This window comes from Serinus canaria, chromosome 17, assembly GCF_022539315.1.
Source record: "Serinus canaria isolate serCan28SL12 chromosome 17, serCan2020, whole genome shotgun sequence".
NCBI lineage: Eukaryota > Metazoa > Chordata > Aves > Passeriformes > Fringillidae > Serinus > Serinus canaria.
Window position 1 is genome coordinate 5,689,583 of NC_066330.1, and position 18,529 is coordinate 5,708,111.

Sequence of the window (18,529 nt, forward strand, 5' to 3'; positions counted from 1 at the left end):
TTGACAGCTCACCATTTCACTGGCCCAGCTGCTCCTACCTCATTCCCCCTTTGACACTTCCATTTGCCTGTAGACTCTCCTGATACTTGGCAGTGCACAGGCCCCATAGCAATGCTCACCTGGTTCAGTAAACTAATGCAATGAACCAAAATCTCACTTCTCATTTTGCCTTGTGTTTTCTCTCTTCTCCCTCTTCCTTCCTCCTTTCTTCCTCCTTCCTGCTCTTTCTCTGCTTTGCTTTTTTCTTCCTCGTTGCTTCCTCCCACCCTTCCCCTGCCATGCAGAACGGGTCTCTTCACGCCTGACCTCGCTTTTGAAGCCATAGTGAAAAAGCAGGTGCAGAAGTTGAAGGAGCCAAGTCTGAAGTGTGTGGATATGGTAGTGAGTGAGCTCACATCCACCATCAGAAAGTGTAGCGAAAAGGTAAAGAAACAAAAAATCAAAGAAAGGTCAATGCCCATCCCCTTCCCACACACTTCCATGCTGTTTCTCCAAACACACACCAGGAACTCCAGCAAATCTAGGGAGAGAAAATTGATACAACAATGCATCTAGAGGAGAGCAGCCAGGTGCAGGTACAGGAGCAGTTTAAAGACAGGCCAAGGGGAGTGGGTGACACCTCTTTAGCTGAGCAGTGAGCTGGGACCCAGTGGGTTACTCTGGCATAACCTTTTCCTCTGTCTGGCTCAGTGTGGATCAGTCCCCTTGTAAGACCAGTTTGCTGTGCCATTACCTGCAGATTTGGAACTTCTTAGTTGTTATTTTTTAGGACCCCCTTAAATCCAGGTACGCTAGAAAAAGATAAAAAGCCAGAAAAGGACCTCCCATCCCCACAGCATGAGTGGTCTGCAATGCATATTGAGCTGTGACATGTACAGAACAGCAGCTGATTAAAAGTCTGAGGTGCAAGATGTTCTACAAGGGGCATTCAGAGTTCCACAAGGCTTTGAGAAGAGCTTTTTCAGGCATTACACCCTCTGCATCATTCTCCTGCTGATTTCTCACTCCATGGACTATGCTCAGGGGAAGTAGTGTGATGCTTTTCCTTGCTTGCTGTGAACCACAGGCGGTGGAGCCTGAGGGCAGCAGCAGGTGGAGAGTGACAGGGAAGGTGTCAAATACTTCTTGGAGGCTGGGGCAGGAGTGGCTTTGATTCCCGGGCTGGTTCCCTCCAGGAGAGGGCACCACATGCCTCCTTTAAAAAAAAGGCAGATGTGGCAATTGGTGTTAAACTTACCAGCGAGGGGCCAGAAACATCTGGCACAACAGAAGCGTGTTCTGGAAACTGAGTTGGAAAGGAATGTTCCATTGGCTATTTTAGGACTTGGAAATTATGGTTTCCTTCTTCCAGGTTTACAGCCAGACTCACCAGCGTTTTGGTGAGCTCTGAATTGGGAAGAAGGGGAAGATAAGAATTGATGTGAGTTCAGAGTGAGGGCAAAAGATGAGTTAATAAGGTCTGGCTCACTTAGAAATGCAGAGCTCATTTCCACCTCTGTAAGGACTCATCTTTGACATGCCCCAAGCTCTGCCCAGCCTATTTCTTGAGGAGTCTTGCTGTTGCCATATTGTGGGGTCTGATGTGAGGCAGAGAACTCCTTCTCAGCCTGTTTCTAATGTGAATTTTTATTTTGATGGGTGTGATTGCTTGCACTGTGTTTTGTATGCAGCTGATGATGTCTGCTCTGGGTGGGGAGAGAGAAGGATGATGATAAAAACCCCAGGGGTGTTGAATTCTAGTTTCTCTGTTGGGCCATGTCATTAGAGTGGCTGGATGCCCACTTGCTCTGTGGATTTTTAATCCATGATGTGATGGATGACCCTGTGAGGATATTCCATGGTGATGCAACCTGGGTAATCCTGTAAGGAAGGTGATAGTGGTCATAGTGACACTGTGGGAGACTAATGGCCATGGTTGAAGCCAGGGAGGCAGATGTTAGATGTAAAATAACTGCCTCAATGAAAACACATAGCAATAGTACTGGAAGAAAAAAAGAAAGACTTTAGTAATGTTTTAAGTCAAATGTCTGCATGTAGTGAGAAGGTTAATCTTGCCTGTACCTCCCTCTGAAAGAGTAGAAAGAAAGAAAAGGCCACTTAAGGATTACAGCTGGACTGAGATGGGTTCTGATGGCATAAGGTAGTAACAGCACAGGGACATTAGTTAATTTGCAGTATTTATTTTGCATGTTATAGCTCTAACTGCTTGACATGGACAAGAGCATGTGCTATTAGGGGAAGCATCTGGAAAAGGCTACTTTAGGACTGATGCTAATTGTAAGGTAATACCCAGCCTGCCGTGTAGTGGACTGATGCTGCATCTTAAGAGATGACAAAAACCTTTAAATTCACCAGAAATCCTGCAAGGCTTCTGGGAAAAAAAGGCTGCTTGGGCTAACACCTCTTGAATTAGCTTAACAGTCCTGTAGCCTTGGTTTGTTGCTGTCCTGAACTGTTGTGTGTTTATGTTTATGTTCTCTCACAATTATTTCATTTCACCTCAGATGGTGAAGAAATCATTGTATGTGCAGTTGATAAAGCTGTACAGATTGAATATTATTAGACTGGCAAAGAACACAGAAGGTGACAAACCCATCTGTGTTCACAGTACAGTTTTCCTGTATGAAAAGTTGACTATTTCTTGACTATTAGAGAAAGTTGAGGGCTGAAGAAGACAGCCATTAACAGCTGTCCTGTGACTGGCTTGATTCTGAGCTTCTCCCTATTGGAGGGTAGCTCCAAAAACAGCAGAAAGCTGGTATAAGTATGCTCCCTTACATTTAGGAAGATAATGTTCTAGCTAGTGTTTTTCCAAAAGCAGGAACCTTCTGTGCCAGACTGCACTGCAGTGTCTCACAAGTGCAGGAAAGTCTTGCAAGTCAGCAGCCCTTCAGCTGAAGGTTGATCTCTGGTGTGCTGGCAAGGACTCATAGGATCTGCAAAGAGGGGAACTGAGGAGCATTGGGACAAATTGGTTTTCAAAGAGGGCTGTAAGCTTGTATTTTGATTAAACAGGAAAATGATGCTAAAGCAGGATGGAAACCCCACTGAGCTGGGACATGATCCCAGGCTGACAGACTTTACCCCTCGAAGGGTCGCCTGCTCTCCTGTCTTTCAGAGTCATGGCATTTCTGGGTGCTGTTTGTCCTGCTGGTGATAACTCCTTGCCCCTCTATACCCTGTTGCATGTTCCTTGGTGGTGTGCAATCTTGTGGCTTGTTTATCTTTTTTCCTTGCCCACCCTTGCTGCTCCTGTGCATGCTTGGGGTCAGAAGCTCCTGCATGGGGACCAATGCTGCCAGTTTATTTTTGCACATGGATGTTGCTGGACGAGCTGGGTTCTGAATAAACCACTACTTGTTTTGCACTTTGTGTGCATTTGAACTGGTTGGGACTGGGATGGTGGGGGGAGGTTTCATGTGGTTTTTGTTTGACTGTGTTTGTTTGTTGATTTTTTTTTTTTTTCCAATTTGAAGCAAAGAAGCTGAGACTTGCTTGAAGGTTTTCCAACTTCCTGTTTTTTTCTGTTTGACATGACTTGCCCATCTATCCTTTGCCAACCCCCCAAAAGGAAACAGGAAGCTTTCCCTGTCTGTCTCTGAAGCAACCAGCTGCCTGAACCAAAAGTTCATGGAGAACACCCAGTTTTTGCTTTTAAGACAAGGTGGTACTGGAGAACATAAGTTCCACTTTTTTCCTGCCTCTATGGCCTTCAAAAACAAACAACACATTTAAAAATAGTGTCAGATCTAGTCCAAATTCCAGTTCTAGTCTATTGCAACTTATTTGACTGCAAGGGCGCTCAAAAGGTTTGAAACTATTTGTTGGCAGATGTTAGGAATATTGGTGGTAAGTGTGGGATCTGGCTTCCAGAAGTGATGCTGCACATTTTGAGACTTTTCTTTGTAGCATGTTATAATTATGTACACCAAAAAAAAAAAAAAGGCAAACCAGTTTAAGAAGCTTTCATAAACTCGAGGAACAAAACAAATGGAGTACATGTCCTGGGCAAATGAGATTTTATATATCTCCTTGAGCAGGTATAAAAGACTCATACTGGGAAATACGGTTTGACATCATAGTAAAATTTGAGATAATATTTCAAAAAATATTATCTCAAATTTTACAGGGAAAATAGTTTCACAAGGGATAGGAGAAGTAGGGAAGAAAGGGCTGGATTCTGGATCTAGAGGTTTAATTTCATTTGACTGTGCTGGACTTGACCTGAGATGCAACAGTTGTTGCTGTAGGAATCACTAGAGGTTTATGACTCTAGGCAAGAAGGCAGGAACTGTGTGAAACCTAGAGGACTTTAAAGGTGCTGATTCTAGAAGTGTAACTCGGGTATTATCTCTGTAGATAATCTTCCCTTGAATCACAGCTACCAGAGTCGTCCTGCTTCTCAGTGTGGGCAGGAAAGGATTCAGTCCTCAGTAATATGGCAAAAAACATGCTGTAGATGCAATGTGAGCATAGATGTCAGTTATATAATCCTGCCCCAGCACAGGTAGAAGCAGCTAGATGCCCAGAGCTTGGTGTTTCTTGGAGACATGAAGCCTTGAGCTGCTCAGATCCTGTGTCTCTCTTTGCAGATGCTAGAGAGAGACAGATGCTTTTGCTTAGTCCCTCAGCAAACAGGGACTGAAATCCCCTTCGATTCCCAGAGGGTCTAACAGGTTGTAAGAACAGGCCATTCACCTGCTGAGATGCTGAACATCTAGAGAAACTACTCATTTAAATTGGAAAAACCCAATGAGCAAGAAGCAGTGCATTTATATCTGGGGTTTGCCAAAAGCCTCATGACAGGAAGAATGTGGTGAGTTTGGAGCAGGTCTCTGGTGAGACTTCAGTCTTGCAGCAACCTTTTTAAGGGCTTTTCTCTAAAGCCCAGAGCAAGCAGAAATTAACTTTGCCCGCAACAGACCTCCAGGAACTCGGAAAAATCTGTCTGCAAGTCCAGCTTTCTAGAACTTCCCTTGAGAATATCTGGTAGCAGGGTGTATGTGTGCATGTGTACATGTGGGGGGCTGCAGCCCCCTTTTTACCTCCCTTTCCCATGTGCACGTGTTTCCTGTCTCCTGCAGCTCAGCCAGTACCCTCACCTGCGGGAGGAGATGGAGAGAATTGTCACCACCCACATCCGGGAGAGAGAGGGCAGGACCAAGGATCAGGTGGGGACCAGGAGTGTGTGTCGGGGGGAAAGTGGTTGGGGGACACCTTTTGATGATGCCTAAGTTGGGCCTGAGCCAAGGGGTGTCTGGCTGCAGAGGGGATCAGATGAGCAATGTCCAGGGCTCTGTGTGCCCTGTTAGCAGTGTCAGTCACTAACCTCCTGTCTGTGCCTCTCTTTGGCAGGTCATGCTTCTAATAGACATTGAGCTGGCTTACATGAACACAAACCACGAGGATTTCATTGGCTTTGCCAAGTAAGCACCCACCTCCTCTTGCCTCCTCTTCTCCACGTGTGTCCTGTGGCTCTGTCCTGTAGCTGCTCCAGTAAAGGGGGTGCAGAGGCCCTGGTGCAGATGCTGTTGTCCCAAGAATGGTGTAGCTCTCAGTATTGCTTGTTTTTTCAGTGGCTCTGGATTGCAAGGCTGGGGTGAGAATAGAGATGCCTGGAAGGGGATGTACAGTATTAGATTTGTGTCAGAACAAAAACACCCAGCAGATATGGAGGGTTAGTGATCCGAATGAGGTTCATGTGGGAGCGAGAAGATGAGTAGTCCAGGCTGAGAGAGCAGATGGCAAAAGATTGGGTTATTAAGGCTTGGAAGCCAGTGCTGGGGGGTCCCAGTTCATTGTAGCAGCTATCCAAAGGGAGGGGAATTGAGGTGATCAAGAAGAGCCTTAGAAGTTTTGAATGTCTCTGCTGTTGTTTTCAGTGCTCAGCAGAGGAGCAGCCAGATGAGCAAGAAGAAGGCAGCTGGTAACCAGGTAGGCCAAGTTCCATCTCCTTCACTGCAGCAAGGAGCTCATGTTTGCTACCTGGAAGCTACCAGGTGGACAAGTGCTGGGCTGGATGCAGCACTGCTCTAGGTTGTTTTGTTGTGTTGCCTCTTTTTTGTTGTTTTTAACTCATCAAACTGTCTATAACTGGAGGATAGCGGTTTAGGCTACCTGCAGTCAGGAAGAACTGAGCATCTGGCAGCAATGGAGGGCAATGGCAGCTTGATAATCAAGATCTGGTTTTGCTTTTCTGATAGAAATCCCTGTTGATTAATGTTCCGTAAATTCCTGTTTGTTCAGCTCCTTCACTAACTGTGCCAACTCTCCTGCCAAGGTGAGGGGTACAGAACACTAGGTCTGAACTGTTACAGAATTGTCCTTTCTAGTTGTCTTTCCCATGAGTGGTATCTACTTTCTGAAAAGAGATTTCAAGAAAGCTCATGGACTCTTTTTCTGAAAAACTTCACTGGAAGTGTATAAATCTGTGTACAGAGAGCTAGAGGGTGATGATAGCCATGGTTGCAGTAGGTATATATCAGAACACACCATGGGAGAAGACAGCAGTGGAGGGGAGGACTTCCCTTAATCCTCCAGGAACTGTAAGAAGTGTACACAGAATTAAAAAGAGAATAATGACACTTTGTCCCAGATTTGCTGGGGACATGGCAAGGCTATATTGGCTAGAAGATCTTGGAAACAAAGCCTTACAAGCAGCTTCATAGAGAATGGAAGCAAATGCTTTTGCTTAGTCTTTTAAAAAGACATTCACTCCTGACATCCGTCTTCTTCATAACAGAATGTTGGCCACCTCTCCCTGGACATGACATTGCAGAGTGTTTCAGATTGTTGGCAGGCAGGTGTCCTCAGCAGGTTGGGCCGGCCACAGCCAGCCATTTTGGAGCAGCTGTAGGGAATCCCATCCTCTGCAGTCCCTTCCAGTAGAGCTGAGGGTAGAAGAGTGCAAAGGGCAGACTCCGGATCTACCTGTAAAGTGCTTTCGCTTTCCCGATAGCAGATTTATTTTGGGATGGGGGTTGCTTGTGTTAACACCTGGGGTAAAAGATTTGGTACCAGCCTCCAATTTATTTTATTTATTTTTGAGCCTCTCTTCTCCTGCTCCAGCTTTCCTGGTAATAATCTCTCCTCTCTTTGCTCCTCTCCTGCTCTCTGCTCTGCTGCTGTTGCTATGGTTCCCCTTTGCAGGATGAGATCCTGGTGAGTAGAAGGCCACTCAGCAGGGTGTGCTAATGAACATTAATGTTGCATCTGGGAAGGCAAAACCAGGGCATAAACACATTATTCTCTCTGCTGCCGAATGGGGAGAGGAGGGCAGCTGGCATTAGACACAGATGAAGCAGAAACGAGGTGAAAAGGTGGTGTGTTGAGGAAGAATTCAGAACTGCGGGTACATTTTTCGAGTGGGTGGAGATAAAAAGCAGCAATCCATGGATGTGTAGTTCTGTTCCACTGCCCCCTCCTGTCCACACGGGGAGTAGGACTAGCTCGAGCTTAGAAGGCAGGAGCTGAACACCCGAGGTTCCTGCGTTTGCCTTTACAAAGTAAATTGCCAATTAAATGATCCTGTACCTCCAGGGCAGGTAACCAGGTAGGCCAACTGGGTAGGTTGCTCACACAATGCAACCAGCTAATACACAGTGCAGTCTCATAGTTTTTCCATGCCAGGAAGTTTTCAGCAAGCATATCCATACAACACAGTACAAATAATGTATGCAGATGTTTCTGGGTGTGAATAGTGCAGTAATAGTAAAAGCTAATGCCTTTAAGCTGATACATACCTGCATTTGGTTATGGCACATGTGGGGATCTGAACTAGCACTTGGTGAATAGGAGTCCCCTAGAGAGTAATGCCTGGCTTCTTTACAGACTAAACTTCTAGGAACTTGTCTTGCCCAAGATTAATATGACTGCCCAAATACTCTGGGTATGCTGAAGTCCAGGGTACTAATTCCAGATGCACCATTTTGTTCTGTTATCCTTAGTGACTTCTTTCACTAAACTCAATTCTTTCTGGGGTGCTTGGCCGTGTCCTGAACTAGTTCCCCCTACCCTGAGTTGAGTGAAGCACTCCACACCTGCAGAAAGGTGTACTGGTGTCCTGGTTTTCTCTAGGTGTGGCCTTTTCTGGGTGTTTTGCTGTGATTTGGTGCTTGTAGATTGTGCCAGTGTCCAAGGCACTCCTGATGTAGTTCTTTCTGTATCTCTTTCCTCTTGGCAGAGGGTATAATGCACACACTGCCAGGTTCCTTCCTGCCTCCTTTTTATGCTATTCCTGGCCCTTTTGGGGCAAGGACCTCCACTGGCCAGTTGAATGGAGGGCTCTTCTGGCAGCAGCAGAGAGCACCATGTTCCTTGTCTTTCCATACTGCTCTGCATGTAGGGATACCCCTGGATCCCTCCTCTGTCACCTAAGGCCAGGAATGATTGTCCTTGTTAATGCTCACTGCTTCCACCCCTCAGGTGATCCGGAAAGGCTGGCTCACCATCAACAACATTGGGATCATGAAGGGTGGCTCCAAGGAGTATTGGTTTGTCCTGACAGCAGAGAACCTCTCCTGGTACAAGGATGATGAGGTGAGTAGCTCAATTCTGCTGCTTGAATCTCAGGCATCTGATGAGGACCAGCACTTCAGGTCACTGGGTATTACAGATGTATCTTCTGAGTGCTGTCTGCAGCTTGTGACAAGCTGAAACTATTCTTGGGCCAGGCTCCCCATAGCCTCAGTACTGCTGAGCATTTCAGAATTGATGTGAATGTGGCTTGTTTGACGCACAAGGAGTAATATTTATGCTTGAAGTTCTGGCTTGGTGGGAAGTTGACAGGCATTTGGAATGAATTTGACCTTTATTCATTTTGCTGTGGCAGCTGTGATCATCAAGAGTGTGATGGTTTAGTTCCAATATTTGGACTTTTAGGCATTTGTGGGGCAGCAGTGAGTTTTCTGAAGGCACGTGGCAGTGATTTCATGCATCTTCTGGTTCCAAGAAAAAAGCTCTCTCAGCAAAGCAACAGGAGCTGTGGACCTGAAGCTCTAGGTCAGGTACTGGCTCTTCCAGATTTTGAGTAAATTATTTAATTTCACCAAGGTCCAGCTCTTAAACATGCAAAGTAGGAATGCCTTTTTACTGATTCTATACTGAGCATGCCAATGTAAAAATAACATATTTAAAATTGTTTGAGTTGTTAATGGTCAGAGTTCTGCTGATCAGAAGTACACTGATGTGTGGAATACCACTGATAGGAACATGGGCCTACTCTGTAGAGTGCTTGAAAATCTTGAATATTAGCAATTCTGGCAACATGCTGTGATGTGTTTCTGCTTCAGTGGGAATTGTTATAAGCAGACAGAATCGTTCCAGCTGAAATCACTGTCAACAGCATCTTGCTTCCTATGCAAGACAAAGGTAGATAATTGTCCCTTTTGATTACTTTGAAAGTAGAAAGAATAGCTGGATGGTTCTGGTAAGGATGTGATTGAAAGGTTTAGTCCCCTCAATGTGCTGGGAGATGAAAAATGTCTGGTATGATGTAGTTGTAAGCTCTGAGTTTATTTGCAATCAGAAACCCTAATCAAGAAACTTCTCTGCCTCTTATTGTGGGTTGTGTCCCTCAGGTGTTCTGAGGCACTCACTATTGTGTCTGGGAGCTGCAGCCAGGACTGGATTCTTGTCTAGTTGCTATCAGTGGGCCTGTTTCCTTCTCAGCAGGTAGAAATGATGACAAATACAGTGATGAATCAGCCTCTAAATATTGCTTTCTGTATGGAGATGACTGCTGTGCTGCTATGGATGAGCAGGCAGTGATTTCCTAATTAAAGAGCCAGGCATTGAAATGGCTTTCTCTAAATCAGTGTGTCTCTGCTGTAAGACCCCTGCCCTTTGTGTTCAGAGTTGCTTGGGGAGGCTTCCCTCTCCTCTAGGCTTCATATACAGGTCGAGTGGTTATAAACATCAAGTAGTTTAATCAAAGCCAGCTGCTACATCTGTATTACAGAGATGATCAGAATTCCCTGTTCTTCCCCCAGGGAGTGGGAGGGAGGGCGGTCTGCAGTGGGGATGTATAAACTGTTGATAGATTCCAGTTGCCTGAGATGGGGATTGGACCTCCCTCCCCTCCTGAGGGAGGGCAGCCTTGGGGGTTGATAGCAACTGGAGGTCTGCACCATTTCCCTTCTGCAGAGCTGCCTAATGAAAACAGTTCCCTGCCAGCCCCTGTCCCTTAAACACAGAGAACCAGCACCAGTGAGGTCTGAGCTGCCTCTGAGAAAGGAGCCTTTGTTTTCAACTGAGTGGGAGCAGGGGGGAAAGGGAAGTGTGTGTTTTATTTGCTTCCTCCCCAAGTTCAACTCCTTGATCACTGGCTGTTGTGAGGGAGAAAGGAAGCAACGTCTGCCTGGACTCAAATATTGAATCAGGCTAAAAGTTGGTGCATTTGATGGGCAGCTGGGAGAGCCTTGAGCACAGGGATTCCCATCCCAGACCTCAGTCCTGCATGGAGCTGACTCAACACCCAAGAGCTGCTCATAGTGCCTGGTCCCCATTTCAGACAGGGGATTTTTACATGTCTGTTACAGAGCTCTCCTTCTTCACCAGTTCAGAACTCATGTCCTCTTCAGCTCCTGGAGCAATCTCATGTGTTTTTAAAGGTTGTACACCATCTTTCTTTCTTTGCTTCAGCTCTGGAAGGAAGGGGGAGGCTGTCTGCCCCACCCTGCAGTTTTGTGGGCTCTCTTGTCCTAGTTCCCCTGCGCTCTGGCTGCTTTCCAGAGGGAACAAGGAGAAAGCTGAATCTGCCTTTTGTGGATGGAAGTGCTGGTAGCAGAGCTGTGGGTGCTGAGGGGGGAAGGAGCAGGGTGAGGTGGTGTGTGGTGGGGTGAGGGTGAAGGCTAGGCCAGCGCCTCTGGGGCCAGCAGGGCTGGGGGCACTGCCTCTCCCTGCCCTGTCCCACAAGCCAGGACCCAGTGTCTGTGGAATGAAGACATCTGGACCCCATTAGTGAAATACCAGTCTTTCCGCAGCACTGGCTTGTTTTTTTCTCTGCCTCTGAAGAAAGGAACTGAAGCTTAAAATGTCTTAAAGGGCCCAGCATTACATGTTAGCAGGGATATATGGCTGTTGATGCTGTGGAGGGGCCTGAAGGAGTGTGCTGGGGAATGGGAGGGGAAGGAAAGAGTGGGCCAAGCGGGGGTGGAAAGTTGGCTCCCCACTCTGCCTTGCTGCCAAGAGCATGTGTGTGTGCTCCTGGGCTCTCTGTTTGTCTTCCTGTCTCCTTTCAATAAGTCAAACACTGGCCCCGTGGAGAGTGGCCCCACAGAAAGCTTGGCCTCCCAGGACCTGGCGACCCTCCTGAGGTACCTGCATGTCCTGAACCCTGTGGGATCACGCTGCAGGCCAGCAGTGGGAAGGAGAGGTGGGGAGGAGCCTGCTCTGGCTGCTGGCAGTACAGAGTGAGGTTTCCTTGCTCAGGGAGGCCATAGTATCCCAATGGAGCAGCAGCACAGCACCAGAGCACACCGGCTGTTCAGCAAGCACAGTGGACATGATACAAGAATTTGATTTGAATACTCCTCCTGCCCAGATCCCTTATGAAATGCTCAGTGTCTCTGACTCTGCAGGGCTTTCCTTCCTGCTGGAAAAGATGGTCTGTGAGCTTGGAGAGAGCTGCTGGTGACAGGGACCTGGTAGGCAGGATGGAATGGGCACTGTGCTCTGTGGTTCCTGCCAGTAAAGCTCACACCCTGCTCTGCAGGGTAACTGTTCCTTCTGGAGTGCCTGTGTGCCACTGTGTGCTGGAGTGTTTGCACAGCTGGGCAGATGGATATATCTGCTGCTTCCTTTGGGAATATGTGTGAGTGTGCAATACGGATGGAACCTTTTGTCCTTACTCAGGTAAATCATGTACTAGAAATTGGGTGGCTACATTAGAAGAATGACCTTATTGGCTTGGGGGTATTCACATGTTGCATGCAATGTCACTGCATTTCAGACCTATGTGTACAAGGAGGGCTGGCTGCAGAGTCTTAGGTACTTTAGGTGCATGCAGGTTCTTTATTCCTTACAGATCGTGTTAATTCCTGATGCATCAGTTGTTGTTGAGCTTCTCTGTCTTCATGCCATCTCTTTTGCTTGAAACATATTCCTGTCCTGGGGAAGTGACAGGCACTGAATAAAAATAGCTGTGTATTCTGTACCTGTCAGTGTCCCTTACCCAATTCTAGTTTACAAATAAACACATGGATCAGTAGAGACTGTCCCCCCCACTGTACACGTACACTTCCCTCTTCTCTGGCCCCTTCCACTCCCCAGTCCATGTCTTTGAGGCCCAGATCAGGTGGTAGAAATCCTTTTTCTTTACTCAAATGGCCCCAGTCATCAGAAGCTTGCTGTGATGAGTTGGCTGCAGTTGAGTTTTTGCATCCAGCTTGTTTTAAAGAGCATAAGAGCAGGTCTGCTCTGAGGTGGTTCCTCTCCTGCTTTCATGCTGCTCTCAGGAAAATGTTCATTTTCTTTACATTCTCTGTGGAGCCTTTTCATTCATGCACTTATATTTTTTCACAAGTGTATGTTTTCTTATAATCTTACTCAGATTTTACCAGTCCTCATTTATGCTTTCACTCATTTTCTCTTCTTTCTCTGGCTGACAAACATCAAAGCAAACACAACATCCAGAGCATCCAAACCTCCAACTTAGAATCCCTTGTGGGTTTTTCTTTATATTATGACCAATATTCTTTATAGTATGAACTCCCCTTCCTCCAGTCACCTTTCTGTGCCTGAACCTTCCTTCTCAGGTAGCAAAGCACGCCGCAGTTGTGACTCTGACAGGCCTGTATGTTTATTTCTGCATTTTATGGCAAAGCTTAGCGTGTCAAACACAAGCCATCCTGATTACAGCTACCTTGAGACAAGCACGGGAAAGTGAAAGAAATAAGAATGGAATGAGAGAGACAGAGCAGAAATAAGAGGGTTGTGAGCAGGCTGGTGAACAGGCAAGTAAAAGTGATGATCAGGCATGGCTCCAAAGGCTTAGACCCTCCCAGGCTGAGAGATGAGTGACCTCTGCATGCAGCCATCCCAGAGCCCACCCTCTCCAAGCATCCCTTCTGCCGTGCAGGTGTTGCCGTCCCCGTGCAGCACTGGCAGTGTGTGGTGTATCCCAGCACAGCCTAACCAATGTGCAGACTACTGTACAATCTCGTAGTCCTGAACAGGTAGTCTGAACACTGGGCAGACGGAGTGGAGCCTCTGCGATCTGCTCTCTGCTCTCCGGCCATCAGCAGCTCGTTAGTCCTCTCCCCTCCCTGCTTTTGGGATGGGGTTGTGCAGGGCAGAGATGGGGTGAACGAAAGTCCAAGTCCTGATTGGAAAAACATCCTCCTCTGGCAGCTGGGAGAGAAGAAATGTTGCTCCCTGCGTGTTTCCAATTTGGAGCAAGTCTCCAAGCGCCTTCCTCTTCCAGTGCTGGTGTCAGGCTGGTACCTGGGATCCACCTGGGAGATGCTGCACCTTTTTAGAAAGAGAAAAAAAAAATCGATTACTGCACTTTGAGGAGGAAGTCTTGGCTGTCTCCCAGGTGTGCAGAACTTGTTGCTTCATTCAACTCCTTCTCTTCCCCATGGAGCTGTGTGGGAGGATCCTCAGGCCCCATGCACCCTCATCTCCTGTCCTGAAGACCAGCGGGTCCAGAGCAAAGCTCAAACAGAACCAGCCTTTACTTCCAAGACCTCCAGAAGGTCCTTGGACAGGGTTGCAGAAGGCAACCTTGGCCAGCTGCCCTTGCAGCTCACCTCTGGCTGCTGCAGGAGCAATCCACATCCCTTCTTTCTCTCCCCCCACTACGCCCTGGCATTGCTGAGCCTCCCTCCCTCTTCTGGTTTTTGCTCCCTCCCTTCTTGCTTCCCTTCTGTCCTTCTGCCTCACTTGACGTGGCAGTGGAAAGCTAACTAGACTCGAGGGAGGAGCTTGCTGGCTGCTGGGAAGGCAGAGTTTGGCAGGAAGTGAGCGGCTGACGGATGGGGTTGCGCGGGGGAAAGGAAGGTTCCCTACCCTGCATGGAAACTTGAGGAATGCTGTCGCTTTCTGTGACGCCCGGCTCTCATCTAGTGATTCCAGATGTTAGTCCCTGCCCACAGGATTTGCTCCCTCTCCCTGTGCTGCAGGGATAAAGGAGACTTCATTCACATGTCTCCCTTCCAGGATTCCTTCTCCTGGTGTGGATGGTTAAAATATGTGACCAAAAATGTGAACACTTGGAACTCCCATCTTGGCACTGACGGTGCACTGGGGAGGTGTAACCTACCCTCTCTTAGGGGTATGAAACACTTCATGTGTGTATCTGTGTGTGTTGTGCTTTCCCTTAGCAAAGCAAGTCATATTCTTTGGGATGGTTCATCCCTGCCCTGGCACAAGGGGACTGGGGAGAAGTGCCTGGTTGTCCTTTGTGAAGGCTGGTGGGCATTGCTGTGACGTTAAAGGGGTTGTGACAGTCAAGTTTTGGGCACTGTAGTCTCTCTCAAGCAACTCAGGCTTCTGCCTCTGCTTCTTCATAAACCCCCCGATGGCTTCCTAGGGTTGCACTTGGCTGCAGATGATTTAAATCTACTCATTCTTTTAGCTGATGTGAATAAAAATCTTTACTTTAGTGCAGGTTAATTACCATTGCCATGCTTACTAAGCCAACAGTAATGGTTGTGATTAATCATATGAGTGCAGGTCTAGTGTCTACAGAGCTTTTGAACTAAATCAGCTTAAAATCTTAGGATGTGTTGTTTAAGTTAAACCAAGGCAACTTTCTGATGTAAACAAGCCATTACAGCTGCTCTGCAGCTTGGGGGAGGAATCATTCCCATAAATTATGCTCTGAGGTCAAAAGTGACACAGGTGGGCTGTGTCTGGGAAACATGGTCTCAAGATGTGTGTATGTAGTGGGATGACCAGGGCTTCCTGGAGGAATCACATCTCACAAATTCAGCTTCTCTACTTGCGAAGACAAGAAGCAGAAAGCAATTGGTAACATCTTGTTTGGGGGAGTGAAGTGGTTGGTTCATCTTGAAAAACTCAGCTTGCTTGCTATCAAATATTCCAAACTGTTTTTCAGAGGCTTTTTCTTAATAATCTTGTAGTGTGCATGTATTTGTGCAGTGTGTTTGTTGTAAATTATGATGTTAATGTTTCTCCATTGGAGTAGAGTTTTATTACTGGAGTTCCCAAGATGCTGTACATGTGTTTAACAGAAACAATTTTACTGAAACTCCAGGCATCTCTGGGGCAGGTTTGTTTACCTGTAATACTTTACATCTTACAGGAGGGAAAGGAGATTAAGAGGTTTAAGCAAGATGAATTTCTCCTAATTTCACACAGCCCCCACTTAAAGCAATGGCAATGTCTTCTCCCATATCCACAGACCTTTGTATCTGTGCAGAAGTTGTTTGTCATAACAGTTACAGGGAAACCTTTAATTAGTTTATTTATGCTCCAAATGCAAACTGAGATCTGATAATTTTGCCAATTACTTTCTTGTGCTGTGAGTGCCAATTTCCAACCGTAGGGAGCCCACACATGCATCTGTCAGCTTCATTTTGCATGTATCCAAGAGCAGGAAAATTTACTTTGCTGCTGAGGCAGTCCAGGTGAATGGAGGGAATGCTTATAGTCAGGCTGGCTTGCTGCCTGCTGAATTCTGTGAACTTCTTGCAGCTTATTACCTACAGTTTAGCAACAAGTAATTCAGATGATAGTGCAGATTATTGCTATATCTGGCCAAAACCCATCTCTAGGATTTAGCCACCATAAGGAGATGTATAGCAGCAGTAAAGGATGTTGGAACATCAGGCTGCAACTGCAGAATCACTTTTTTTCCTGCAGTTATTGTGCTTGCCACCCCACACCTGGAATGGCTCATGGATCCTGGTTGGTTTCCTGGCCATGTGTATTTTCTTTCCCTGGTAGATGCACAGTACAGAGCCATATGGCTGCATTCTGCACTGTGCTGGGGGCGGGGGAATAATCCTCTGGCACTTCTCCTGCCTCTGCAAGGAGCTTGCAGTCATCTCTTTCTGCAGCTCTCCATGCAGGCTGAGACTCTTGGGGGGAGCAGCAGCCCTGATCAGGGGTGGTTACCCTGTGCTTACAATATTCCCAGGTCAACACTGAGCACCATCTTCTGTTTTATATAGTCTGGGGGTCTCTGCCTCTGGGCTCATGGCTCTACAGATGAACTCACAGCTAAGGAGCACATTTTATATAACACATACTCTGCTGCTGAGGGACAGTGCTGCCTGTTTTTTTGGTTTTTTCTTCTCCTTATTGATGAATGGCTATATGAGCAACATAAGCCTCTTGGGATCATAATGAGGACTTTGAATATAGGATTTCACAAACTACTTTCCCATTTCTATGTGTGCTGCCTCTTCCTTCTCTTCCCTCCTGACTCCAAGTCTGGAAAGTTAGAGAGAGAGAAGCCCTTTTCCCCTCTTGGCCAGGATGCTGCTCAGCCATAGCACACCCTGCCAGATTGCTAACGTATGGGCAGAGTGCTCAGCCAAAGTTTGGAGAGGCTCAGCCCTTGGCAGCTCATTCCACACTTTCCTGTCTCTGCATTCAGGAAATGAAGTCAGATTGTTGATATAAAACAGGCTGGGTTGAAAACTGAGAAGCTGGAAAGGCTGGAGTGGGGGACTGGGAAGGGGGAGGTGTAGGGAGATGAGGAGCAGCAGGGGCTCACTGCAGCTTGCCTGGCTTGGGGGCTCCTTGTCTTGTGCCCATGTCCTCCACTTGATTGCTCTTGCTACCTCCACCTCAAGGACTGATAAGTTGTGCTGGCAGGCAGATATTTTGTCTTCTGTTGTCTGTGTCAAGATCAGCATGTGGAGATAGTGCTGTCTTGATCACGTGGCAGCATTTATGTGAGAGCTTGGAAAGGGTGAAAGTTGAAACTCTGGCAAAGAGCATGTGTTTCCATATCAGGAACACGGAATTCCCTTACTTTTGGACATTTTTTCCTGAAGAATGATACCATTGCAGCACTTCTAAGGAATTATGTGGGCCTAATGCAGAAGGTTTTCCTCAGACATCTTTAACATCAGCAGTTTTTGTTGTGTATTGTTGAGTAGTTTTTTTGTGGGGTTTTTTGGTTTGTTTGTTTGTTTGCAGGTTTTTTTGGTTTTGTTTTTTGGGTTTTTGTTGTTGTTTGTTTTGTTTTGTTGATTTTGTTTTTTTGTTGGGTTTTGAGGGGGGATGTGTGGGGGTGGTTGGTGGGTGTTTTTACTAGCCCAGGGACTGTGGAGTGAATGCAGGGAGTTCCAGTTAAGCGTGGCTGCAGTGGGGATGGTCTGACTCTGCCTGGGACTCAGTTGGTGTTGCTCTCTTCTAGGTCACTAGTTCCGCCTCAGTCAGCATAATGATAACCCAGAGTAATAGAAAACTGCAAGTTCTTTGTGGCTCACAGAATCTGAAGTAGTCTGAGTAGCTCTGAGACCAGCATGGGGCTGACAGATATCCCATTAGAAAAATGCCTGCCCACATCTAATTAAAGCTGATCAGCAGTATTAGAAAGTCCAGGGAAATTTGCTTGGAAGAATTCTCTTGTTTTTATGGCCTGGCCTCTTTGAAAGGAAGTCTGGAAGCAACCCAAGTGATCTCTTCTGTTGTCTAGGTGCTGTTTTTTGGGATATTCCTATTGCATATGATTAATAATGAACTGGTACAGTTTGATCTTTGGAATATCTCAGTACTGTGAGGTGCTGGTATCCTTAGCAAACTCAAGTCAATTTAGCTGAAGCTCAAGAGGACATTAGGCTGGACTTGCAATTGTCTGGATGTTTGAGCTCAGCAGCTTTGTCTCTTTTACCTGCTCCTCTGTCCTGCCCTTCCTTCCTGGTCAGCTCTTCAGGATCTCTCCTCACTGACTGTCTTTGTTTTCTACCCTGTTTCCCCCAAGACTGATCATGTTGTTTCCAGCCAAGAAAAGTGTACAAACACACAAGATCTCTCAAGGGAACAGTCTCACATGCTTGCTTTGCACATAGGAGGATGCTCTGGGTTTGGTTTAGTCTTGGACAGCTGCATTCTGCCTTTTGGAGACAAGTGTGAGGGCTCCCTCTCTTGTTAGGCTGGGGTATAATTCCCAGCTGGAAAAGGATGCTCCAAACCACATTCAGTTCTGTTAATTTGCTGTACATCCAGATTTGAGACTAAGCAGGGGTTATAATTTCTGACTTAGTTTCTGAATGCAAATATAAAAGTTGATATCAAGTTTTGATTTTTTTTTTTTAATGAAAATGAAGGGTTCACAGTAACTAATAGAGTGTAGGACTAGGACAGTGATAGGATGAAGTAACAAAATCAGCAAGTCAAGTTTTCTGAAGAGGTAAATTTGATATATATATGTATGTATATGTATATATATAAACAAACCAGATCTTTAACATAATATTTAACATCAAGGTTTATTGACACTTCTGTATCAAACCAGCTTCTCTTTACATCTCTGGCTTTTCCTAAACCTGGATTGACCCCTTTGCTAAGAAGAGTGGGACCACAGTGCTGAGCACAATCTGGGGGGGTT

The 18,529-nt window shown here is 46.4% G+C and overlaps 1 protein-coding gene across 3 annotated transcripts in view; it reads left to right on the forward strand.

Annotated features, from left to right (window-relative positions):
- DNM1 (dynamin 1) overlaps positions 1-18,529 on the forward strand; it is a 65,245-nt gene that overhangs the window by 32,840 nt on the left and 13,876 nt on the right. For all 3 annotated transcript variants that reach the window (XM_050980789.1, XM_050980787.1, XM_050980788.1), the window contains exons 11-14: positions 5,085-5,171; positions 5,356-5,426; positions 5,883-5,934; positions 8,425-8,538. In XM_050980789.1, coding sequence (XP_050836746.1) covers positions 5,085-5,171; positions 5,356-5,426; positions 5,883-5,934; positions 8,425-8,538 — 324 coding nt within the window. The remainder of the gene's footprint in view (positions 1-5,084; positions 5,172-5,355; positions 5,427-5,882; positions 5,935-8,424; positions 8,539-18,529) is intronic.